This window comes from Myxine glutinosa, chromosome 3 (assembly GCF_964187855.1).
Source record: "Myxine glutinosa chromosome 3, kmMyxGlut1.1, whole genome shotgun sequence".
Lineage (NCBI taxonomy): Eukaryota > Metazoa > Chordata > Myxini > Myxiniformes > Myxinidae > Myxine > Myxine glutinosa.
This window is the reverse complement of record NC_136263.1, coordinates 184,578,806-184,604,908: the sequence shown is the minus strand read 5'-3', so window position 1 is coordinate 184,604,908 and position 26,103 is coordinate 184,578,806. Positions and strand designations below refer to the sequence as shown.

At 45.9% G+C, this 26,103-nt stretch overlaps 1 protein-coding gene across 2 annotated transcripts in view; it reads right to left on the bottom strand.

The window, feature by feature from the left end:
• LOC137417147 (TNF receptor-associated factor 2) overlaps positions 1–26,103 on the bottom strand; it is a 91,622-nt gene that overhangs the window by 45,490 nt on the left and 20,029 nt on the right. For both annotated transcript variants that reach the window (XM_068102938.2, XM_068102941.2), the window contains exon 2: positions 8,352–8,637. In XM_068102938.2, the coding sequence (XP_067959039.1) occupies positions 8,352–8,530 (179 nt within the window). In that variant the 5' untranslated portion in view covers positions 8,531–8,637. The remainder of the gene's footprint in view (positions 1–8,351; positions 8,638–26,103) is intronic.

The following is a 26,103-nucleotide window of genomic DNA, read 5'->3' as shown; positions in this document are numbered from 1 at the left end:
TTCAAGCCACACTCCAGAGGGTCACCTTTCCCCTTGTATAGAGGGACGAGGGTACTCAGTTCCCAACCACTGGAATGCGGCCTTCTTTCACCACCAGATTACAGATCTCTGTCATTCTCTTCACACCCCAACTTCCTGCTGCCTTCAACATATCTCCCACAACTCCCATCGGCCCTCCCGCTTTTCTACCCTTCATTGCTTTTATCGCTTCCTCAACTTCCTTCTCAGTTATCTTCTCTGCCGGTCCTAAAACTGGGTTACTCTCTATGTTGCCATCCCATTCATTCTCTGTATTCAACAGCATTTCCATATATCTTTTCCATCTTCCTTTAATTCCATCTGGGTCGACAACGATTTGTCCCACTTCATCCTTCAAGCAGCTCACCCCCATCACATCACACCTCTCTTTCGCTATCTGCTTTGCAATCCTGAATACCGCTCTCTGACCCTCTTCCGAATCCAAACGTTCTCCGAACATTTTCCTACATGCCTCCTGCGCCTTTGCTACCTCTTTCTTTGCAGCCTTCCTGGCTGCCTTATAACTTTCATGCTCTGCTGTTTCTGCTCCCGTACCCTTCGCCTTCTGCCACTCCTTGAACTTCTTCCTCTTCTCGTCAATCCTCTTTCCAACTTCATCATCCCACCAACATGTTTCCGAGTGCCTCGGTGGTCCTTTTGTCCATCCACATACCTCACCAACGGCTCCCAACAGACTAGCTTTCATTGACATCCAACCACTTTCAAGCTCAACCACATCATCCTCGACCCTACTCAGCCTCTCTTTTAATGCCTCCCTTACTGTCACCTCTTTCAACCTCCACACCTTCATTCTCGGTTGGTACTTCACCCGCCGAGCTCTCCTCGCACCTTTCACCCTTACGTCGCAGACAACCAAGTGGTGCTGTGAAACAGCCTCCTCCCCCGGGATTACCTTTGTGTCTCGGAGGTGCCCCCTATCTCGCCTACGCACCATCAGGTAGTCAACGGTTGTCGTCGACCCACCTGACGTCTATGTAACAAGCTTATTATCCTCTTTCTGGAACTGAGTATTACAAATCAACAAATCAGCTCCATCAGCAAACTCCAAAATCCTTTCACCTTCTCCATTTCTCACACCATATCCGTAACCCCCATGAACTCCGTCAAAACCATCCATACTCCTTCCCACATGTCCATTTAGGTCTCCTCCTACCACAACAACTTCCTCATCTTTCACGTTTTCCATCAGCTTCTCTATCGCACACCAGAACTTGTCCTTCTCTTCATCGCTCTGACCAACCTGCGGAGCATATCCCGAGATGACGTTCACCAAGAGCTTTCCAATCATCATTTTCACCATCATCAACCTATCACTCACTCTAGTCACACTCACCACACTGTCTACAAACTCCTCAGAAAACAGGACACCAACACCATTCACGCCCTCCAGGCACCCTTGCCACACAAACTTGTATTTCTGTCCCTGCCTACCCTTCACCATTCTCACACCACTTCCCTTCCATCTCGTCTCTTGCACACAACATATGTCCACTCTTCTTCTGACCAATACTTCCACCACTTCTCCTGATCTCCCTGTCATTGTCCCTACATTCCATGTCCCAAACCTCAGAAACCGATCTCCACTTCGGGCTGTACCCTGCCCACATGTAGTTGTAATTGTCATGGTTCTCTTTTTGAGGCAATGTTTTTTATGGCCGGATGCCCTTCCTGACGCCAACCCTCTTAGTCGCCTCCTACGACACGCAGGGATACGGCGTACCTATTCTTATCCAGGGTACACACTGGGAAACGTTTAAAACATGTAAATCCTGGGGGGGGGGATCACTGCTGCGGTTTAAGCATATTTAAATAAATATTTAAACGAAACCATGAAAACAATCTGGGAAAAGTCTCTAAGTGAGAACGTGGATTTGAGAAAGCAGGAGCAGAGGTGAAAGAACAAACGAGAATATAGGGGGCGGGGCACAAGTCGAGACGAGGAGGCCGCACGAGACACCAGGCCGCACGAGGTGCGGACAAAGAAACGACTAATTACACACAAATTTGCAACAACTACAAAATCAAAACCAAATAGAAACACACAATAACACATACACAACAAAATACGCAGCAGAAATTTGACAAAGAAACGAACGGGAAAACACTCAAACTTTGATGCCGTGGAGAGATCAAAGCAAGCCCCGTCGCTCGAGGGGACTGACAGTTACAGAGGAATTTTTTTTTTTTTCATACTGATCATATCAAGCGTTGCACTTGTCAAATTATGACGTCGTAATAAAGGCAACAATGACATCATCATCAGCATATCTTATTCCCCATGTGGAGTACATGACAATGAGCCATGTTTCAACTTTTTCCATTGAGCGGTTTGGGAGATATAGAGGTGTAATGTTTTTTCCAAGATGGCGTCCGTACCACGTGAACTATGACATCATTAATAAATAAACAAGAAGACGTCATATGGAGCACGACACTTGCAAAATCCGGCCCCCACCCCCAAGAAAAAAAATTCCATTGATACAGCAAATTGTCCATTTCATCAAGATTAAAATTGACAATCTTGATCAAAGCTCGGGTCAACAGAAAGAAAAGTGACGATTTTTAGGAATAAAAAATGATTTTGTAAGGTTGACCTTGAGTTGACCTTTGACCTTTTGACCTCAAAAATAGTTAGTTTCCCTATTTAGTGACTCAATGTGCAAATGCTGTTCACTTTTCAAGTCAATCAGATGAAAATTGAGGATTTTAAAAACTTGGCCTATGTTGACCTCAAAAATAGTTGGTGGTTGAATTCAGTGACCATATATGTAAATCATCTTAGAATTTCAAGTCAATCAAATGAAAATTGAGGATATTAGAAATTTGGCAGAGTTGGTGACCTTTGGCCTGTTGACCTTTTGACCACCAAAAACAATAGGCTTCTCAATTGGGACGACCTATACAACTTGGTGAAGTTTCGTGATGATCGGTTTAGAATTGTGACCTGTAGGCCGGTGACAAACAAACAGACAAACAAACAGACAGACAGAACCACAAACGCAACCGACCAATATACTTGAAAAATCTTCGATTTTGCAAGTAATAAATAATCTACAGGTGGTGGCGCTCCTATGGTAAAATTTCATGTCAATCGGACCAACGGTTGCCGAGAAAATGGAATTTTAAAAATGCAGACATGCACGTACGCCACATGTACGTACACAACCAAATGCCTAATTCTGCTCTTCGCTTCGCAAGCGTAGGGCAACAACAAATTTATTAAAATTATTGAGTGCAAAAACCATTACCTGCAATAAAGCATGACACTTTCGCCAAGCAATTAAACTATTTAGAGCAGAATCCCCCTAAAACATCAAACTCATTCACAAACACTCAAAGCTATTTCAAGGCACTGAATCACAAATAAAGTATTTTTCATGAGCTGCTTTCTGTCGCAATGGTTTATGTCGATTTTCTTGTTTGTCCAAATATTTTAATCTTCCAGATGCTTCTTTTTTCTTATGAGCAACCCAGAACCACCAGCAGTGCAGAAACTTGCTATTTTTGCATAAACCTTTTCGAAGATCATACCTAGTTTGCTCAAACCAGACCATCAGAGGGACGGCACACTTTGTGATGCAACACACTGCTTGTGAAGCACCAAAAAGACAGGTTATAGTCGGGTCGAGAATCGAACCCAGATGAGAAAGCTCAAAGGTAAGCGCACTACCACTGTGCCATACTTTCGGACAAATAAACATAGGGGCAATACCCCTGGCGCTCACCTGGTAGAATAAACAGTAAACTGCACTGACTAAAGGTATTTTAAACCAATTTCAATGTTTGTTAGAAGACAGGGCAGCATGTAGAATCATACTAACATAATCATAAGACTTTAAATAAACAAAGAAAAAATCTATATATTTTGGGGGGCAACAACCCACACCTCCCATCCCGTATATCCCAAAAGGGGCAGATTTTTTTCATGCCGTGAATAAACATTAGTACATCACGGGTGATGAAGGTTGTGGTTAATTTTCATCGGAATTTCTTGTGTAGTTTGAGAAGAAAGCAAATACGAAGGCCAGTCAATAAGTAACCTTAAAATGACAATATAAATTCGAGAATGTAATGTGTGTAGTTGTAGACGACATATCTTGTATCTATGGGTAAGAGTCATGTTTTGCCCGTTTTAGATCTGGCAACATTGAGCGTATGATGCCAGCAGAGCAGTTCCAAGATGGCGGCTCCCTTAGAAGCATGCACCAGGGAGCAGCAAAGTTCTGTCATCCATTTCTTGGGAAGTGAGGGTGTGAATCCCAGTGAAATCCATCGTAGAATGAAGATGCAACATGATGACGCAAGTTTATTGCTGCAGCAGGTGTCAAACTGGGACAGGAAGTTTAAAAATGGAGTGTCCAGTGTGGCAGATGCTGCTCACTCGGGCCAGCCTCACACAGCCGACACACCAGAAATGGTTGTAGAAGTTGAGCACGTGCTCAGGGAAAAGTGCAGAAACTTGGTTCTTGGAGGACAAAAGTCACATTACGTCACATTACGTCCGTCACATTACGTCCGTCACATTACGCTGGATGAAGTGGTCTCCGAATTGAACATTAGCCATGGTTCAGCACACCATACTATTCACAATGTGCTGGGGTTCCGCAAAGTGTCAGCAAGGTGGGTGCCTAGACAACTCACACCCAAACTGAAAGAACGGCGAGGGGACGCATGTGAAGAACTTCTGCGACGTTACGAAACAGAAGGCAAGGCTTTCTTACAGCGTGTATTGACTGGGGATGAAAGCTGGGTCCACTACTTTCAGCCAGAAATGAAGAGGGCAAGCAAAGAGTGGCACCATTCAACTTCACCGAAGCCCAAAAAATTCCGCACACAGCCGTCCGCTGGAAAAGTGATGCTGACGCTCTTCTGAGATAGCCGAGGCACACTTATAGAGCATTACATGCCCAGAGGGACCACAGTCACCAGTGCATCATACTGCGATCTCCTTAAAAATAATCTGAAACCAGCAATCAGATCAAACTACCGGTGTTTTGCTGTAGCATGACAATGCTCAGCCCCATACTGCCCGCGCTACACCTGAAACAATTGAGGACCTGCATTTTGAGTGTCTTCCTCATCCACCCCACTCGCCAGACCTCCTCCCTTTGGATTACCACATATTTGGGCCACAAAGAGGTGCTTGGTGGAACCACTTTCCGATCCGATGAAGAGGTCCAAGAGGCGGTACACGAATGGCTACACAAGCCGCCAAATGATTTTTTTTCTCGAGGAATCCAGGCATTAGTAAAGCACTGGAAAAAATGCATTGAACGCAATGGAGATTATGTTGAAGAATAACAGTTGTTACACTGTGTTACATGCAATAAAAAAGTTCTGAAAAATATTTTAAATTTACTTATTGACTGCCCCTCGTATCTATTTTGGGGGGTCAAACCTGGACTCAATTTGATCCCCCATAACCCTCACAGACTTCGATTTCCTTAGTGCCATGAACAATCTTCAGTACATCACAGGTGATGAACGTTGTGGTAAAGTTTCATCGAAATAGTGTGTTTCAAAAAAGAAATAGGTGTTTCAGAGGAAAAAAGCTCATTCCTATTTTGGGGGGTCAAACCTGGACCCACTTTGACCCCCGGTAAACCCCCTTAGATCCCGATTTTTTTAATGCCGTGAACAAACTTTAGTCACAAAATAACAAATATAATTTGTGCCAAATTTGGTCACAATCCCATCAGCGGTTTCGGAGAAGAAGTTTCAAGTGTTTCTGGACTGACTAACGGACGATGCACCATCACATAAGCTCCCCTGAACATCGTTCCAGGTGAGCTAAAAAATGGGCATCATTGATGGAAAAAGGCAGTCAAAGGTGATACTTTATTTCCACCTTGAAGAAAGATAAATTATTTTAGTAAATTCAGACCATTAGGAATATAAATAAAACTAGAACGGCACTCGGTAGAGAGAAAACCTCCGCCAGGATTAACAGTTTATGTTTTGTATCCCACTGATAGGCCGGATCTGGATTCAGACCTGAACTAAAATCTAACCGGCTTGTTCTGGTCACCTACCCAACTCATCCACCAAGTTTATTTATAACTCGTCCATAACTTGTTTAAATATCATGTTATTTATTGCTTTTCACCCGATCTCTCAATGGTGAGGAATCACTTTTTAAAAAAAAAATTCTCGTATCGGAATCCATATTCAGATCTTCACCAAAATCGAAAAGATTCGTCCTTGTCCCACACACAACATGTCCACCAAGTTTCGTACTGTATATCGGTTTTGGCCCTATCTCCCAATGGTGAAGAATCACTTAAAAAATTATACTAGCCGGATCCGAATCCAGATCTTCACCAAAATGTAATAATTTCGTCCTCGTCACATACGCTACCTCTCTGCCACACTTCGACATGAAAGTTGCCCTACTTTGTTGAAATTCAATGAAAACATTCCCTGAAAATACGATCGCCGGTGAAAGCAAAATGTTGAAATGAAAGTGTTGCTGTACCGGTCCAGTGGCTGTTACAATAAATTATTATCTCCCTTGTTTCCACCTTACCCTAGTGGCAAAATTCACCGTACAGTGGTACCATGGAGGATTTGAGGGGCAGAGACTTGAGGAAGGAAAATAGCATTATTTTCAATACAAGTGCACAAATAAATGCCTCTTTTCTATTAATGACACAAAACAATTTTCTGAAATGTAATTGTTTTTATTTTATTTTTTAAGAAGCGGACAGGCACCTTTTCGGATCAGGGAAAAAAATTTTTTTAAATCACTGCTCTAAAATACCTTTACAAATGACGACTGGACAAGTCCATGGCACAGTTAATAATTTCACTGGTTAAATAGCTTGTTACAAAAAGGACAAACTGTGCTTTGAAACATCTAAATTCCACCTCCTATTCTTCAATGGTCTCCCATTTTGGATAAAGCATAAGCATAAAGGCCAACCATTTTACCTTGGCTTGGAAAAAGAAAGCCCTCTCCTTCCATCCCGACAAAACGTTGTTGTGGTGATGTGCATAGAAGGTACGCTAGAGGGGGCGTGGTCAACAAGAGGAGGAGTTCCGGGTAGAGGACGGAGCGTGGAGAGAATGGGAACGGGACGTGGGTTCGATGTTGGATTGAATAAAACTGTTGGACCTTCCTGAATTCTTTATTCTTGGAATACTTTACGACACAACAGTTGTCCACCCACCCCCTTTCAAACCAAATTCAATAACATATTTTATACATATACCCGCTATTCACGGGTTGGACCCCGCTATTCACGGGTTCCGCGTATTCGCGGTTGATAAAATGCGACCTGTTTCTCTATTCGCGGAAAAGTGTCCTGCAAATTCGCGGGGTTTTTTTTTCTATTCGCGGCCGTGTTCCATTAATTCGCTGTTTTTCAGGGGCACTAAAACAAAATTTCACGAGCCGCGAGCTTGACAAATTTATAAAACCCATCTTTCAACAGCCATGCATAAAGCAGCTGGACATACGCAAAATAAATAAAAAATTCGAGCTGCAAGCATGACCTGCTCCTGTGTTTCGCGTTTTCATGGCTTTTGCGAGATATCCCGTCATTCACACTGTGAACAGCTTCACGTGATGTCCCATCATTAACACTGTGAATAGCTTCATGTGATATTCCACCGTTCACAGCTAAACAATGTTTTGCGGGATATCCTGCCGTTCACACTGTGAACAGCTTCACGTGTTCACAGGTAAACAATGTTTCGTTGGATATCCTGCCTTTCACACAGTGAACAGCTTCACGTGATATTCCACCACTGTTCACAGGTAAACAATGTTTTGCAGGATATCCAGTCATTAACAGTGAACAGCTTCATGTGATATTCTGCCATTCACAGGGAAACAATGCTTTGCGGGATATCCCAACAGCTCCATAACACGTCATCCCCATGAGTTACTGTACAGAATGAAAACACTCCACAGTATCTATTAGTGCAATCAGCTGTCTCCGTTTTCCCCATGGACACAATGTCACGGCATGCAATCAGATTTTCATCGACATTCGTGGATTATTGCCAACATTCGCGGGTTTTGTCTCACCATTTCCAGAACTTTCATCAACCTTTGCGGATTATCGTTGACATTCTCGGGATTTGCCTCACCATTTGGGGATTTTGCCTCGCCATTCGTGGATTTTGCCTCACCATTCGCGGTTTGTTCCTCGCTATTCGCGAATTTTCACGATTCAGGAACCAATCCCCCCTTTTTCCATTGAAACAATGCCGTTATTCGCGGTTTCGTTATTCGCGGAATTTCCAGGAACGTATCCCCCCGCGGATAGCGGGGTCGCACAGTATATGTATTGCTCATCACAACTTACCTGACTAATTCCAGCAAGCATGCTGAGCAGAAGCGATGTCCACAGCGAGCTTGCACTGGTTTTTTAAGCAGTAGATCACACTTCATGCAGAGGTTCTTTGGATCTGGCGAACCAATAAGGAGATTGAGAGAGTACCCCCCTGGTTTTTCAGCGGGAAAGGAGGAGGTTTCCTCAGTCATCCTCTTCGAAGGCTCCAGACTGAAATCGGTGAAGCAGGGATTTTCAAGGCAGCAAACAGAAATTCAGTTTTTGAATTTGTGTTGAGGCTAAAAGCCTTAAATGCAACCTGAAATGGAGAAAATGTAAGAGATTAAATCACACAAAATGACAGGTAAATGATGTTGAGCAATAACATCACACCAACAATGATTACATCAATTTTCATCATTTTGACTTTGCTATATTTCCCAAAGTATGTGTGACGTTTTCAGTTAGGGTGACATGTAACTTTGTCTGTTAATGCATTGTTGTGCCTTATAAAGTTTCCACAACTCAAACTAGAGTTTTCACAAAACATCTTACCGCACACAATCTTGAGACTTGGAAAAAAAATAAAAAAACAGGCCACAGAAAGGCCCTTTTAAACTCTTCCATTGTGTTTCCGAGCACAGTCTATATTTCCTATAAATCAACATTTTGTGTGAATCTTGGTATTCCCCAAAGCTGAGAGGGTGAGCGGCAAATTTGATTGGGCAAGATGATGTAAAAATGGCAAAATATTTTGTCCAAGTACTGCTAAACAGAAGATTTTTGAAAGTGCCAATAAGGCGATTTGTGTTCTTGTGTTCAAGTATGTGAATAAATTTAAATAAAAGAGATTTAAAGGTTGTAGAAAAAAAAATACTTTCTTTGAAAAATTACTACCATTGATGCGGCGTTCTTTACACCACCATATTTAACACGTTAAATTAGTTAGTCGTGCCTGTTGTTCATGTCCTTCATGAAGTCCCTAAAACAGTGAGTTTCCTGTTTGGAGTTATTTTGAATTTTGTTTGGCGGTTCAGCTTGGCATTTTTAATATAAAGCAATAGGCAAAGCCTAGAAATGAACAAAACCCTCAATGTGGGTGGTAAGTGCAAGTACCTAATCAACAAAGTTCCTACCATGTTTGAAGCCAAAATAATACAGAATTTTGTGGAGCTAACATTTATTTAAATACCGTGCAAATAGAAGAGAAAATGGTAGTCATACTTGGCAAGTCATACCTTTCCGACCCTGACTTCTCCCAATGGCAAATCTTCCATTCAGGACTTGCTTGTGAGAGTCAACGTCTCTCTGTTAAGTCTCACCGAGTTGCCATAGCGCCGGCGAATCTGACAGTTTACTCCTGTAGAATGGCAAGGACTGCAAGCAGCCATCTCTCTTCAAGACTGCTCTACCTTCCGATATCTACCGCCCCGATATTAACTCGGCATGGGAATTCTTCAACAGAAACCTGTTCTTTCTCTCTCTCCTATGCACAGATCTATCCCATGTAATTTTCAATTTTCCTACCCTTCTTCCGACCATGGTACCTGGTCAGCCTGGTGGTTAGGCCAAAAAATATATATTGCTGGTCTCTGGTCAGACCAAAGTTCCAGAATTGATGCGGCGATGCGGCTTTTTTTTTTTTTTTTTGAAAAGCATGGATTGCACATATAGAGGTGTTTTTTGTGTCCTCTGGCCTTGCGGTCCTCCTCATCTGCCGTGGCGCCATCCAGAGAGAAATTAAAGACAGCCAATGGGACTTGTAGGCCTTTTTGTAAATAATGAACACAAGCTTAAGTTATTTTAAAATGCATTTATTCTGAAAATCATCAAGTTCTTCAAGCATATTGTTGCGAATATGGAATTTGGCCTCCATATCCGCTTGTAAATATTCCCCTATCTTCTCCGATACTCCCCAACTCTCCCCTTACCCCATTCCCTAGTCCCATTGTCTGTAAACAACACCCATTAGAGCCGATCTTCCCCTTCATTCCCCCATTAAATGTCGTGCCCAGGTCCCCCGCACCACACGTAGACAATTATAGGACATCTTGCTAGTTATTCTTAATCTATGTCAGTTAAGGACTTGTTTCCATTAATTATGACTCTTCGTTGCACCAGAATGTGATTATATGGCACCTGTTAGGAAGTTTAGGACCTCCCCATACCTCTCCGCATCTCTTCCCCATGAAGAAGCGCCAACTACAACAACAACAACAAAAGAGGGGGGCGGCGCGGTGACGGCATGGGGAGTGGGCGTCCTCCTTCCGGCTCGGTTAGCCACCATTGAACATGTGCTCGACGGGGTTACCCAGAAGGGGGCTCCCTGTCGGCCCCTCGTCAAGGGCGGAGCCGGTAACCCCCGCACCCAATGAGAAGCCATGGGCCGATGCCATCTGGGGCGGCGCTAACGAGCCGAGGGCGTGTCACTCCCCGCCGGATATACGCGGCCCCGCGCCGGACGTGACGTGAGATGCGCCCCGAGCTTGGAAGGACAAGACGCCACCCTCCCGAGCGCTGAGCGACCTCCCCGGCATCTCCACCAAAGTCGCGACCCACGAGCGCTGAGCGACCTCCCCGCATCTGCTGGACACCACCGTACGTGATTCTGTCCCGGAGCCAGGTGCACCTGAGCCATCGACTGCCGCTTTCCTTGCCATCAAATCCCGTGTGAGTCAGCGTTGTCCCGTTTATCTGTGGTCTGTCTAGGGTTAATATAAGGTTGTGTCTAAGTGCCCACCTTCCTATGTTTCCCTCTTGTCCCTGTAATCTAACCTTTTCCGCCTTAATATAACCTCCTCCGGAGGTCTTGAGAACTGAACCCCTGGTGTCGTATTGTGTGATTGTAACCCAGCCGGGTGTCTTCTCTTTCCTATTGAGCCAGCGTAGCGCGATTAGTCAACATTCGGGCACAATCGGGTAACTTGTACGGATACGGCGGCCATCCCGCTCGGCCCACCATACCATCAAAGTCGTATCTGTAACAATTGGTGTCGAGGAGTGGAATTCGAACCCGGGACTAAATTAGTTAGGCCCAAATTTTGGGAGGGAAAATCGATTCGGAGCGCGTTTCCCGCGCGAAATTATAACGGCGAAATTTCAATTTGTTTTACGAAAATAAAAAATAAAAACCGAATTTTGAAAGTCGCGCTATGGCGGATCAAGACGGCTGGGGTCCGGTAGGGGAGAGTGAAGCAGGGTCGGTCCAGGACCAAATTGAGGGACATGAGGGACATGAGGAGAGCGAAACAGCGGGGGTAGCAGACGCGCGAAATTGCGCCTCGCACATAGCTACGGCGGCCGCACCCGCTGCACAAGTGGGAGGGATGGCCCAGATGCAGGTCCTCATGGAGCAATTTATGGCGCAAATGCAGGCGTCCCTCAAACTGCAGAGTAACCAATTGGGGAACCGGATGGATGCTCAGAGTGAGCAAATGAGGGTTGATAGTGGGCGAATGGAGGGCCAAATGGGGGTAATGAGGGACGAAGCGAGGGGTACCAGTGAGAAGTTAGACAATAATTTTGAGGGGTTAGACAACGGGATAAAAGAAGTGAAAAATGGGTTAACGGGGGTAGAAAACAGAATGGCCGCTCAAGAGAATCAAATGGAAGGGATGCAAAAGGGGTTAGAGGGGGTAGAAAATAGAATGGCTGCCCAGGAGAATCAGATAGAGGGAGTGAAAAATGGGTTAGAGGGGTTAGAAAACAGTATGGAAGGCAAATTGAGGGACATGAGGGACCAAGCGGAAAGGGAAGTTAAACAAATGGAGCAGCAGATAGAGGGGGTCAGAATGGGGGTAGAAACCAAACTGGATGCTCACAGGGAGGAAATGGAGCAGATGAGGGTGGCATCTGGGCAGGAGATGCAAGTGATGGGAGAGGAGATCAGAAGAGGAGTGAGTGAGGAGGTCGGAGGAGTGCGCGAGGAGGTGAGGCACTGTAGGGAGCACATGGAGAAGGAGGTGAGAAAGGGGACTGTAAAGTTACAAGGGGGCATAGAGGACCTGACGCAGGAGGTGGAGCAGCTGACGGTGGGACAGACGGAGTTAGTGGAGCAGGTTCAAAGGAACACTGCGGTATTAGGAGGTTTAAAAGCGACACAGAGAGAACTAAAAGATGACTTGGTGGCGACGAAGAGGGAATGTCAGATGGTACGTGAGGGACTGACAACGAGGTTGGACGAGGTGGTAGAGGTAATGGAGACGAAGGACCGGCAGGTGAGGACGCACCTGGAAACGGTCAAGGTAGCCTTGGAGGACGAGCTTGAGGAGACGTACCGGGGAATAAAAGAGGTGAAGCACAAATTAGAAGAAGTGGAAGAAGGGATGAGTGAAATTAAGAAGCGACGGAGAGGGGATAAGAAAGAGATAAAAGAGGAGATAAAAGAATTGGTCCAAAGTCTGTGTTTGGATCGTGATGATGTGCTCATTAACCGGATGAGGGATTCGCAGGTGATGGAGGAGAAGCGAAGAGGAAGAGGACCCGGTGTAAGTGGTGACCAATATGGTCGTGCGTATGATGCGCCAGGGGATTTAATAAGCTTGGGGGTCGAGATGGACCCGGGTGTTCGTGAGAGGCCATTGGTGAAGTGTGCGACAGGTCTGGTGTGCGAAAAAGGAGGTGTGCGAGAAAGTCCGACTCTGGGGTGTGTGAGGAAAAAGTGCGTGCCAAGGAGTGAGTGTGCTGGCAAGAGTGAGTCGGTCGTAGCGCGTGTGCAAGGGAGCACGTGGAAGCGCGGTGTGTTGAGTGTTACAGAGGGTGTGACGGGAGAGTGTGCGCAGGAGTGTGCGCGAGAAAGGTGTGTGACGGACAGGTGCATGAGGAAAGAGTGCGCTGTCAGAAGTAAGGAAGAGTGTCCACCTGTGGTGAGTGTTACAGAGGGTGTGACGGGAGAGTGTGCGCGAGAAAGGTGTGTGACGGACAGGTGCATGGGGAAAGAGTGCGCTGTCAAGAGTAAGGGTGAGTGCGCTGTCACGAGTGGAGGTGAAAGTAGTGAGAGTGACATGGAGCGTGAGTTAGTTGTGACAGGTGAGCGAGGATGTACACCTGGGATGGAAGGATGTACACCTGGAATGGTAGAGCGTGAGTGGGAATGCACGCTGGAGTTGGTGGTGAGGCACGTGGTTGGGTGTGCGAATGAGGGCACACCTGTGATTGTCACAGAGGAGGTGACAGAGGAGGGGGCGCGAAGAGGTGTTTTGGTGAGGTGTGCGAGCAACGAATGTGTGCCAAAGTGTTCGGTGGTCAGGTGTGTGACCAAGGCTGTGAGTGGAATGAGGGTACCTGGGTGTGTAAGGAAGGGTACGAGGAGCATGGAAACGGCTGGATGTGTGAGCAAGGAACGGGCTGCGGGATGTAAGCATGCAGGTGAAGCATCGACGTTAGACGGGATAGAGTTTAGAACGACTTATAGCCGAAGCAGGCCCTCGGTGCGTGCCGGGCCTCGCTTTGAACGGCCGCGTCCAGGCTCCACAAGGCGGAGCTGGCAGCCCGATAGGAAGGGTCGTTATGGCGACCACGTTTTGTTGAGACGTGCCGGCAGGTCGAGATCGGGACATTGGATGGCTCCACGCCGAGGTGATGCGTGGGATCTCGGGCCGGGTAAACCTCCTTCCCTGCACCGAAGGCAGGATGCAGCCAGCCGCTGGCACAAAACAACCAGCATCCATTGCTTGGCTTTACGAAGCCGGGCTTTGGACAGGAATTGGCGCACCGAGAGGCAGTAGTGAGTAGACTGGGTGATGAGGTTAGTGTTTTGGACCCAAAATTAGAGAAAAACAAAATTTGATGATTGGCAAGGGATTGGCAGTAGTGATTGGCAGATGATGGGCAGTGATTGGCAAATTTTTGATTTGTTGAAATTTGATGTGCAAAATTGGTAGTGAGAGACCCCCGATGTGGTGGGATGGCAAATCCACCATCCTTCCCATGTGGGGGGCAAAGGAGCACTAGATTATGGGGTGTATGGCAGTGAAAACTAGCCCGGGTGGGTTAGGATATGGTGTGTAGGGATCTAGCGAAGATTGACATTAGGTAACGTTAAGATTAGTTAGTGACTGATACCTGTAGTGGGGACGCAGGTAGATTAGTATGGATGATAATGACGAGGGAGCGCAATAGTTTAAAGGGACGACTGGGAAGCGCAAGTTTCAGAAGGGAGTAGTTAGCTGAGATGATGCCGTGTGAGTGAGAATTGAACAGGTGTGATTGCACAGGTGTGCAATTGAACAGGTGTGATTGCACAGGTGTGCAACTGGACAGGTGTGTGGAGCCGTGTATGAGTAGTGAGTGAGTGGATCAGCGCGAATGCGCTTGGGGAGAGAAGGGTGCAGGTGGCACCAGGTGTGAGAGCACAGGTGTGCAGGTACAGGTGTGTGGAGAGAGTTGGAGTGAGTGGTACGGAGTGGTGTGCATGGTGCGAAGGTGTGGATGGGGGAAGAGTGGACCCCTTTCACGAGCACCCGGGGCGGGTAGTGTAAGTGTTAGGTAGAGGGTGCAGGTAAATTGTGGTTGGATATTGGCATCTGTGGTGCGGGTGAAAGAATGGTCTTTGGATGGGTGCATTAGTGTTGTGGAAATGGCTGGGCGTGTAGCCTGTTAGTGTGTGTAGTTGTTTGAGCACTCCACCACTGTGAGGATGTCGGCCAGGTGAGGCCGCAGGTGGGCTCTGGGAGCCGGTAGTAGTTGTTGTGGATGGGGCCCGAGGATCCGGAGGACGGACCCGGGTAGCCCAGTGCCAGAGGGCACCATGGGGTGACAGAGCCAGGAGAGGGGCTGCCCCCAGTTAGATAGGTTAGGGTGAGGAGCTAGGTAAGCTCGGGTGGCAACTACAGTGGTGGAGGTGTGCAGGTGGGTAGACCTGTTGGGAGAGCTACACGTCGCGGCCCAGAAATTGTGCGAGGGCACCGGGAGATGAATCGGGGGAGTGAGACCCCAAATTGAAAAGCACCATAGTTTGGCCAATGGGAATTGGTTTTTAGAACCCATAGTGTAAGAGGGCCAATGGTTTGGCCGGAGAAAGCCCCCGGGTAGTGTAAAGTTGTTAAAGTCATTTAGGAGATAGTTAGGATTGATGAACCTGTCGCACCATACGCAGCCACTTGCCTGTGGTGATGATGATGACTCCACACCTGTGTTTTCTTTGTTTGTTGCAGGAAATGAGATTGCTGTGAGGATTTGTGAGACGCATCACGACGTGGATGAGACATTGGGGTGATTCCATCTCTCCCTCCCTAGGAGGGACTGATGATGAATTGGTGATGGCAAATTTTGATGTTCAGTTGGAGATGGCAAATTTTGATGAGAGTTGAAAATGGCAAATTTGATTGGTTAGGAGGGAGAGAAGACGAATTTGGTATATGGGAGGAACGGGGAAGACAGTAGGGATGTTTGTGGATTTGTAAAGTAGATGTTTATGGGTAGTGTTGTGTTTTGTTGATACAGTAAGGGGTAAGGGAGGGGCCATGTAGGTTACCTGGTGGGGGGGGCGTACGATAGGAACGTACCTGTCTCACCTGGTTCCCATGTGCCCCCAGTGTGCATTACCTTACATTGCGTGCACTTTTGCGCCCTTACCACCTTACTCACTTGTTTCTTCTTTTGTCTCCCACCTCCGAGGATCTGGCTTTGGGGTAGAGAGAGAGGAGAGAGAGGTGCTGGCTGCGCAGTTGTGGGCCTGCACTTTCGCTGTTCGCTGCCTGGATCGGTACACCATATGGACCGCAATGTTTGTGGCCACCCACAATGGACCGCAGTTCGTTTGCGGCCAAGCACCACCCGGGGATGGACCTATGGGTCAACGTGGCACCTATGCCATACAGGTGAACCACTTTTAGTTACCACCAAGTGCACCACAAGAAGAGCAAGAGACACCTGCAGGGTTAGGGGTTGTTGAAGTTATTTTTATTTCATTGAACAATGGTGACTGCACCGATTGGTGGTGGGGTGGTGCTGTTGATGCTCGGAAAGGGTGCTCTGCACGTTATTAAAGGCCGTCGGCCACAGAGCACTCGTGGGTTGGTGTATCGATGTTGGCAAGCGCGCTCTCTCTATGCATAACATCTGCATGTGTTCCTCCAAAGACAGGTCCTGGATCGTAGTGTAAATATCAGCGTAGTCTTGTAAATAATGCTCCCTACCGGCTGTATGTTTAGTTTGAGGATTCTTTCCGGATTCGGTTATCCTGTGGGTGTGTTTCTGTGAGGAGAAGGGTGCAACGTCGCAGGGGGACATATTTACTCATTTGTGAATATCTGTAAAACTGTCGCACTCAGGGTAGAGTTAATAGTAGAGGGAACTACATTGCGTGCCACACTAAAGTAGGTAAAAATTTATCGGGTCGGGACGCCCCGAGGGTAGAGAAGGGTGCAATGTTGCGAATATGGAATTTGGCCTCCATATCCGCTTGTAAATATTCCCCTATCTTCTCCGATACTCCCCAACTCTCCCCTTACCCCATTCCCTAGTCCCATTGTCTGTAAACAACACCCATTAGAGCCGATCTTCCCCTTCATTCCCCCATTAAATGTCGTGCCCAGGTCCCCCGCACCACACGTAGACAATTATAGGACATCTTGCTAGTTATTCTTAATCTATGTCAGTTAAGGACTTGTTTCCATTAATTATGACTCTTCGTTGCACCAGAATGTGATTATATGGCACCTGTTAGGAAGTTTAGGACCTCCCCATACCTCTCCGCATCTCTTCCCCATGAAGAAGCGCCAACTACAACAACAACAACAAAAGAGGGGGGCGGCGCGGTGACGGCATGGGGAGTGGGCGTCCTCCTTCCGGCTCGGTTAGCCACCATTGAACATGTGCTCGACGGGGTTACCCAGAAGGGGGCTCCCTGTCGGCCCCTCGTCAAGGGCGGAGCCGGTAACCCCCGCACCCAATGAGAAGCCATGGGCCGATGCCATCTGGGGCGGCGCTAACGAGCCGAGGGCGTGTCACTCCCCGCCGGATATACGCGGCCCCGCGCCGGACGTGACGTGAGATGCGCCCCGAGCTTGGAAGGACAAGACGCCACCCTCCCGAGCGCTGAGCGACCTCCCCGGCATCTCCACCAAAGTCGCGACCCACGAGCGCTGAGCGACCTCCCCGCATCTGCTGGACACCACCGTACGTGATTCTGTCCCGGAGCCAGGTGCACCTGAGCCATCGACTGCCGCTTTCCTTGCCATCAAATCCCGTGTGAGTCAGCGTTGTCCCGTTTATCTGTGGTCTGTCTAGGGTTAATATAAGGTTGTGTCTAAGTGCCCACCTTCCTATGTTTCCCTCTTGTCCCTGTAATCTAACCTTTTCCGCCTTAATATAACCTCCTCCGGAGGTCTTGAGAACTGAACCCCTGGTGTCGTATTGTGTGATTGTAACCCAGCCGGGTGTCTTCTCTTTCCTATTGAGCCAGCGTAGCGCGATTAGTCAACATTCGGGCACAATCGGGTAACTTGTACGGATACGGCGGCCATCCCGCTCGGCCCACCATACCATCAAAGTCGTATCTGTAACAATATTATAGACTGCCATTTCGTTCTCGAGATCGCCTCGCTGTACCGTCAAACATTCCAATGCGTCGATCGCGTCAACACTGCGCATGCGCAAGTGGTCTAACTGGCCGATGGTCTCCCACAATCTCTTCTCCCAGTCCACCAGATTATCACAGACACTTACAACTTCATTTCAAACGAGATAGGATCCAGGCCTAACTAACGAGACCACCCGCAGCTCTCTAGGCCTTCTGGTTGCTTCACACGAACCCGACAAAGAACGTCTTCGTTTCAATAAATGACAATATCCAGCCGATTGGATTCATGACGGCACGGCACACAAAACAACTCGTATCTTTGGACCGGCTGGTTTGATTTGGACAAACTAAACGTAGTTTTGTAGGGGATAACTGTGCGCGAACGTCAATATCAATGGCGACCCTCACAAACCCGTATTCCCCGAGATAGCGCGCCGGCCCGGCAACAACAGGCGCGCGCTTTTGTAGGTACCGTTGGAAATTTGAAAAAAAAAAAAAATTGTTGACGCGCAGGGTCAAAATTGATGCGCACGCTGACCAGAGACCGGAAATGTATTTTTCTCGGCCTTAACACTGCTAGATGACGAATAGCTGTAACGGTCCTTAATTCCGGGGCGCGTAGCCGAAACTGGCGGTGGTCCATCTGCACGGGTGAAGGCACAAAGCACTTACCTCAGCCAAAAGCAACACAGGTTTATTCTTGAACCCACAGAACAAATAAACACACATGACACAACAAATGAAAGTGCCATGATAATTATTTAATAAAAGTAAATGTATTGCGATAAAAATGAAAGGTGAGGTACATCTAATTTCTAATTTGAGACGTCTCCCCTTAGACACAATTACACAACAGGGGAATGATAATATAAAATAAATAGTTTATTTTAGTCGGCCGGCACTCAGCTTGCTCAACGAGATCGTTGAATGAAGTCGGCAGTACAGGGTGGCCAAGTCCAACGCTTCCCGCGCCCAATATGGCGATGAGCCGATGCGCACAAAGCCATCGAGCGAGCTGTGAAGTTGGCCCTCTTTTTGCCCTCTCTCTCCGTCCGAAGCGCCAAGAGCCCTGCAAACCGCCACCTTATTGCTCCTCTTCACGATCGCACAAGTTCCACAAAAGCTCCGAAAAGTCTCCTCACAGGCACACGACACCAAAAAGCGACCCCCAGGAACAAAAGCCAGTCTGAGAGTCTGAGATTCTTCTTCTTCCTTTCCAAACCTTCTCGCTCTCATGTCACTCTGTCCAATCATCCTTTCTCTCTTGACACACCCCATGGTCTTGCTTGACCAATGACGAACTTCAGGGCATGGCCTTTTCCTTTACTCGGTTGGTGGGCTGGGTTTAATTGTCGATCGAGAACGTTCGGCTTCTGTCGGCATGGTGTCGGTTATGGTTGGTTAATGGACGATTGTTGTTGTAGTTGTTGTTGTAATAGGGTATTTTATTGCAGGCCTTGTTGTAGTTGCAAAAAAAAAACACAAAGGGAAAAGCCACACAAGGCAATCACAAACTGAGGGAAAACTACCTTAAACCCTATCTAGATAACACCGCTCCACCCCCCGTGTAAAGACACGTAACCTTAAGCTCCAGTTTCCCGACTTAATACATTGAGATGTCTCCTATGCATCCATGGTCCATACTACACAGTACACATACTATGGTATTCCATAATCTACCCCCACAAACGTAACGCATATACACTGAATCCTGTGGGGTGGCAGTTACTCTGAAACAACATACCTTCTCTTCCTGGAAAGCAAACCTGACCAAAGGCAATCTCAGCTAATTCCACAAAGCCCACAAGTGTGTGTTCCCTCTCAGGAGAGCCAGAAAACAACACCTGTCCACCTCAAAAATGAACTTTCAAACTTGTCCCCTCTAAAACATGGTGGCTTTGTTTATGGAGTGTGCTCTGCAGACAAATCCACGAGGTTTGTTAAGTTAAGTTTGTCTGTGTGCGTGAGTTTTAAGTCTGTCTGCGGAGTATAACCCCCTCAGGCCCCTCTCCACACACACACATCCCCATCCCTTCCTTCTCTTCAAATGGCACCACTGCAGACTCTGCTCATGAGAGGGCCGAATGCCTCAATTCGGTGTTTGCTTCCAAATTGTGTGTCCCAACCAAACGCTTTCTGTACCTATCCTACCAAGTCACACCCAAATGCACTTGGACCCTGTCCTTTGAACTAGAGAAGCTTGATACGTTTCTGGCAACCGTCGGCTCCAATTCTGCAACTGGACTGCACGGCATCAGCTCACGTTTCATAAAAATCTGATCTGCTGCTCTTGCAAATCCTCTTTCTGCCCTTTTTACTCCATCGTTTGCCCGAGGTTACTTTCTGCTTGGAAATCTACCAACATCACTGCAATACATAAAAAGGTGCAAAAAACAATCCCCATAACTACAGACCTATTAACTTACTTCTAATCATCAGCAATCACAGGTGTTGCTTTCGTTGTACTACTAATTATCCACATCAGTGTTTTCAGCAGTGTCCAAGTGTTTTGTGTGGGTGCTCTCTGCCCAAACAGGAGAACAGTATTCCGCTGAAGAGGACACAAGAGCAAGGCCAAGGCTAGCAGTGCGAAGAGTGGGTGCACTTGATCTCCAGCTGGTGCCCGCTAGTTTCTGGATGATGTTTACCCTGGTCTTGATCTTTTCTGTGACATGTTTTAGGTGTTCACGAAACGTGAGGCTGCGATCAGGGGCGACTCCAAGGTACTTGGGGATTGGTTCAATCTTGACTGGTTTACCACAAAAGGAAACCTGGAGTTTGCTGTTAGCCAGTCTGTTGCTGAGATGGAAAGCGGTAACTGTGATCTTACTTGGGTTTGGGCAGAGGAGACAGTAGATCAAGTATTGCTCCATTCATTACCTGTAAGTCCTGGGACAGGGTACTGCCGAGATCTTCAAGGTTGATTGCTTGGGTAGCGAAGGCAAGATCATCTTCAAAGGCAAATTTCCTCGGGGTGATACAAGGCATGTCCCTCACATATATGTTGGCGGATTGGAGCTAAAACAGACCCATGGAGAAGACCATTATTTAGAGTCCTTATGGAATTGGTTTGGTCTCCAAGTGAAATTCCATATCTTCGGCTATGAGAAAAAAAGGAAGAGGAGTTGCTCTGGAGGACAGAGATGAGAATGCTTCATGATTATCAGAGTATCACAGAGAGCTTTTGAGGAACAGCACTACACAGGAGAGCTGTATTACTTACGGAAAAGGTTTAGAGAGGAGAGAGTGGTAGGATACGGTGGTTTGGGCAGGTGATGAGAACAAAGGATGAGGAACCAATGAAGAAAGTATGGAATGAGTCAATTGGAGGGAAAAGTTCAAGAAGAAGGCAGATTATGGTGGAGGGATGTAGTGCAAAGAGATTTGAAAAAAAGATCGAGCAGAAGATACAGACGACACAGGAGAATGGAGAACACAAATGGTCCTAACTCTACTCTTCTTTACTCTGAAACTGTGGCCACTGGTCCCATCACTGTCAATTTTGCTGAATTACATCTGCACATATTTTGTCGACAACCTTCATCATGTTAAACATCTCTATCATATCACCTCGTAATTGCCTCCTAAGTCCCGTCTCGTTCAGCCCCTCCCCAGAGGTAAATCTATCTTGGCTCAGAATCAATAAAGTTGCTTGACGCTGTATCCTCTCTATGGCAACTACGTTCATCCTCAGATGTGGTGACCAAAACGGAGCACAATATTCTAGATTCCTGTACAGAGTTAAGATATTACCTCTTTCGATTTACAATTTATCCCCCTATAAATACAAACTCAAACCCTGTTCACTTTATGGCTGCCTGGCACTGTGCTGCTTGCTTAGCCACATTACCCTCACCAAAGACCATTGACCACCCCCAGATCCTTCCCATGTCACAAACAACTAGAATGCCCGTTTCATGACGCAATCCCCATTTTCATTGCACCTTACATTTATTTTCCAGTTTCCAATGCAGGGAGCTACCTGACCAGCCAATCCAAGACCCTCACCTTATAAAAAGTTTTATGAACGTTTAGAGAAACTACATCCACTGCACTTCCCTCGTCCTCCCAGTCAAGAACCGCTTCATATAACTCAAATACATTTTTGAAACAAGATTTTTTGAAACAAAAACGACACAGCCTTAATAAATCCATGCTGACTACCTGACTACCTTTACGTAAAATTTGAAATTACGGTATTATTTAAATGGTTCCTTAATTAACATCTCCAACACATTCCCCACAAATCAGGTCAAGCCAACAAGTGTAGTTCCCCAATTATTCTCTGGAACTTTTATTAAATACCAATGTTACATTTACAACTGTCGAATTCTTGGGTACCTGTCCAGACCCCAATGAACTGTGCCAACCAGTGTCTTTATTTAATTTTGTTTATTTTTAAAACTTATTCTGTTGGCTGAGTTTTATTACAACATATACATATACATACAGTATACATAATTACATATATTTTATATATACAGTGGAACCTTGACTTACGAGTTTAATTCGTTCTGTGACCGAGCTCGTAACTCAAATTGCTCGTATCTCAAATCAAATTTCCCCATTGAAATGCATTGAAATGCTATTAATCCGTTCCAGCCCGCCAAAAACCACACCAATTTTTTTTTAAATATACAGTATATATAAAAATATCTCGCGCTTTATATTTCACCTGTATGCAGCATACAAGTTGGCAGGATGGCCTGGACTGGAGGTACGCACACTTGACTCTAAAGTCTAAACTGTCCAGCCTGGGTTTGAATCCCGACCCAGCTATAACCTGTCATGGGTGAATCACAGGCAGGGTGATTCATCAATGTGTGTACCGCTAAACTGGGCGCCCCGTTTGCGTCCCATTAGTTGTTGGATGTTAAGGATCTCACCGTGTTTTCCACAAAGAGAAGGCGAGCTATCGCCGGCACTCTGAACAAGTTGTGGCCTGGCATGGCATGAACATGAAAACATGAACATGAACATGAAATGTTCGACATGAACATGAAATTTTCCAAAATAACCAAAATGCGAAAACAAAAATGCAGCGCTATACGACAGAGATACTGTACGTGCACGGCAAGATAACCACGTGACCGGAACCCACCTGGCGGCGTAAACTCAAAATAACCAACATGCGAAAACAAAAATGCAGCGCTATACGACAGAGATACTTTACGTGCACTGCAAGATAACCACGTGACCGGAACCCACCTGGCGGCGTAAACTCAAAATAACCAACATGCGAAAACAAAAATGCAGCGCTATACGACAGAGATACTGTGCTTGCACGGCAAGATAACCACGTGACCGGGTGGCGAAAGCTCGTAACTCAGATCTCGGCTCGCATCTCAAAGCAATAAACCGCCCGAGCGACGGCTCGTATCTCGAAAAACTCGTAAGTTGGGGCACTCGTAAGTCAAGGTTCCACTGTATATATATATATATATATATATATATATATATATATATATATATATATATATATATATATACATACAGTCACGTGAAAAAGTAAGTACACCCCATGTAAAGTTTTGACTTTTTCAACATATTTCAACATACAGCTATTTGATCTTCATTTCAACAATATTGATAGATAAAGGTGATATAATATAACAAATATCATGAAACATTTACATTTTGTAGTCCATTGTATACTTTAAATAAACATAAATGCAAATTTCGCATGTGGAAAAAGTAAGTACACCCCTACATTTATCACTACAAATACCGAAAATTAGAATCAGATGCACCAGCTCATGTGCAAATGATTAGAACATCGTTAGAGACGATCTTGAAGGAACCAGTCTTATTTAAACCTCAGACATTTAGTTTGGTTTGCTCTTTGTTGTTGAAGTGTGCGGCATCACCATGCCTAGATCAAAAGAGCTCTCTGAGGCCTTCAGAAAGAAGGTTATAGATGCATACCAGTCTGGGAAGGGATTTAAAAAGATCTCCAAACAATTTGAAATTAATCATTCGACTGTCCGGAAGATCATCTACAAGTGGAGAAGATTCCAAACAACTTCCAACTTGTTCAGGCCAGGCCGCCCCAGCAAGTTCAGCCCAAGAGCAGACTGCAAGATGCTGAAAGAAGTCTCTAAGAACCCCATAATGTCATCACGGGACCTACAGGTAGCTCTTGCCACTGTTGATGTCAAAGTGCACGAGTCTACCATTAGAAAGAGGCTGCACAAATTTGATCTACATGGGAGGTGTGCCAGGAAGAAACCTTTGCTGTCCAGAAAGAACATCATGGCAAGACTAAAGTTTGCCAATGAACACCTAGGCAAAGACCAGCACTTCTGGAACAATGTGCTCTGGACAGATGAGTCAAAGGTAGAACTATTTGGCCACAGTACCAGAAGACATGTTTGGCAAAAACCAAAGACAGCATTTGACCACAAGAACCTGATACCAACTGTAAACCATGGTGGTGGAAATATTATGGTTTGGGGCAGCTTTGCTGCATCAGGGCCTGGGCAGCTCACCATCATAGAATCCATTATGAATTCTTCATTGTACCAGAGGGTGCTTGAGGATAATGTGGGGCCATCTGTCGGAAAGTTGAAGCTCAACCGAAGGTGGACCTTGCAACATGACAATGACCCTAAACATACCAGTAAATCCACCAAGGAATGGCTGAAAAGAAAGAAATGGAGGGTTCTGGAATGGCCAAGTCAAAGCCTGGATCAAATCCCATCGAGATGTCGTGGGGGGATTTGAAACGAGCTGTGCATGCCAGAAACCCCTCAAACATCGCACAGCTGAAATAATTCTGCATGGAGGAGTGCGCAAAAATTTCTCCCAGTCGATGTCAAAGACTGGTAGACAGTTAAAAGAAACATCTACTTGAGATTGTTTCTGCCAAAGGGGGGAATACCACCTATTAGAGCCAAGAGTGTACTTACTTTTTCCACATGCGAAATTTGCATTTATGTTTATTTAAATTATACAATGGACGACAAAATGTAAATGTTTCATGATATTTGTTATGTTATATCACCTTTATCTATCAATATTGTTGAAATGAAGTTCAAATAGCTGTATGTTGAAATATGTTGAAAAAGTCAAAACTTTACATGGGGTGTACTTACTTTTTCACGTGACTGTATATATATACTCGTGTATGTATATATACACATATATATATATATAATTTAGGCTTTAGTGCTCCAACCTAATGAGAGAACGCGTGACGTCACCGCCCTTAAATTTTCATTTGTTCGCTCATTAGGTTGGAGCACTAAATTATACATACCAATTTCGTTACTCCCAACCGCAACCAGGTCGACTCCATACAGTGAGTGGATACCAGAGGTAATGTTACCGTGTGGCAGGCGGTGCTTATCGCTCCCAGTATGGTGCAGCAGTAACTGGATGGGACACCTTACTGGCAGTTCCCCACTCACGGTATGGAGTCGCATAATGGCAAATATATACATGTACATATATACATATACATATATACATGTATACACATACACACATACATACATACATATACACGCATATATACATATACACACATATATACATATACAACAAACAACAACATGCATTTTAAGGCCATTTTCCCTGCTAGAGCAGGGGTTAGCCTTGCGGTCCCCATGACAATCGTCTCCATTTTGCCCTATTTTCTGCATCTCCCCTTGTTAACCCCCTTGCCCGCATTTCTTCTTCCACCATCTTTAGCCAAGTCTTTCTCGGTCTTCCCCGTCCTCTACTTCCTTCTACATTCATTTTCATCACTCTTCTCAACCAGTCACTTTCATCCTTCCTCAACACATGACCAAACCATCTCAACCTGTTTCTCTTCACACCATCAATCACAGGCTCTATTCCCATCATCTTTCGCAATTCATCAGTTGTCTTCCTCTCTCTCAACGATACTCCACACATTCACTGAACCATTCGCATTTCCACCCTTTCCAGCCTTCGTTGCTGCTCTACGTTCATTACCCATGTCTCGCTCCCATAAATCATAACACTTCTCACACATGCAGCATACACCTTTCCGTTCAGCTTCAACGACACTCCCTTCCTCATCAGCACGCCACTCAGTTCCCAAAACTTCTTCCATGCACATCTCACTCGAGCAACCGTTGCCGAGTCTGATCCACCTTCTCCATTCAGCACGTCTCTGAGGTAGCAAAATGTTTTCACACCTTCCAGCTTCATGCCGTCTCCAAGATCCAACTCAACATTTCCTCCATCTGAAGCTCCCTCTGTGCACACCTTACATTTGAATGTAGCTGCCACACT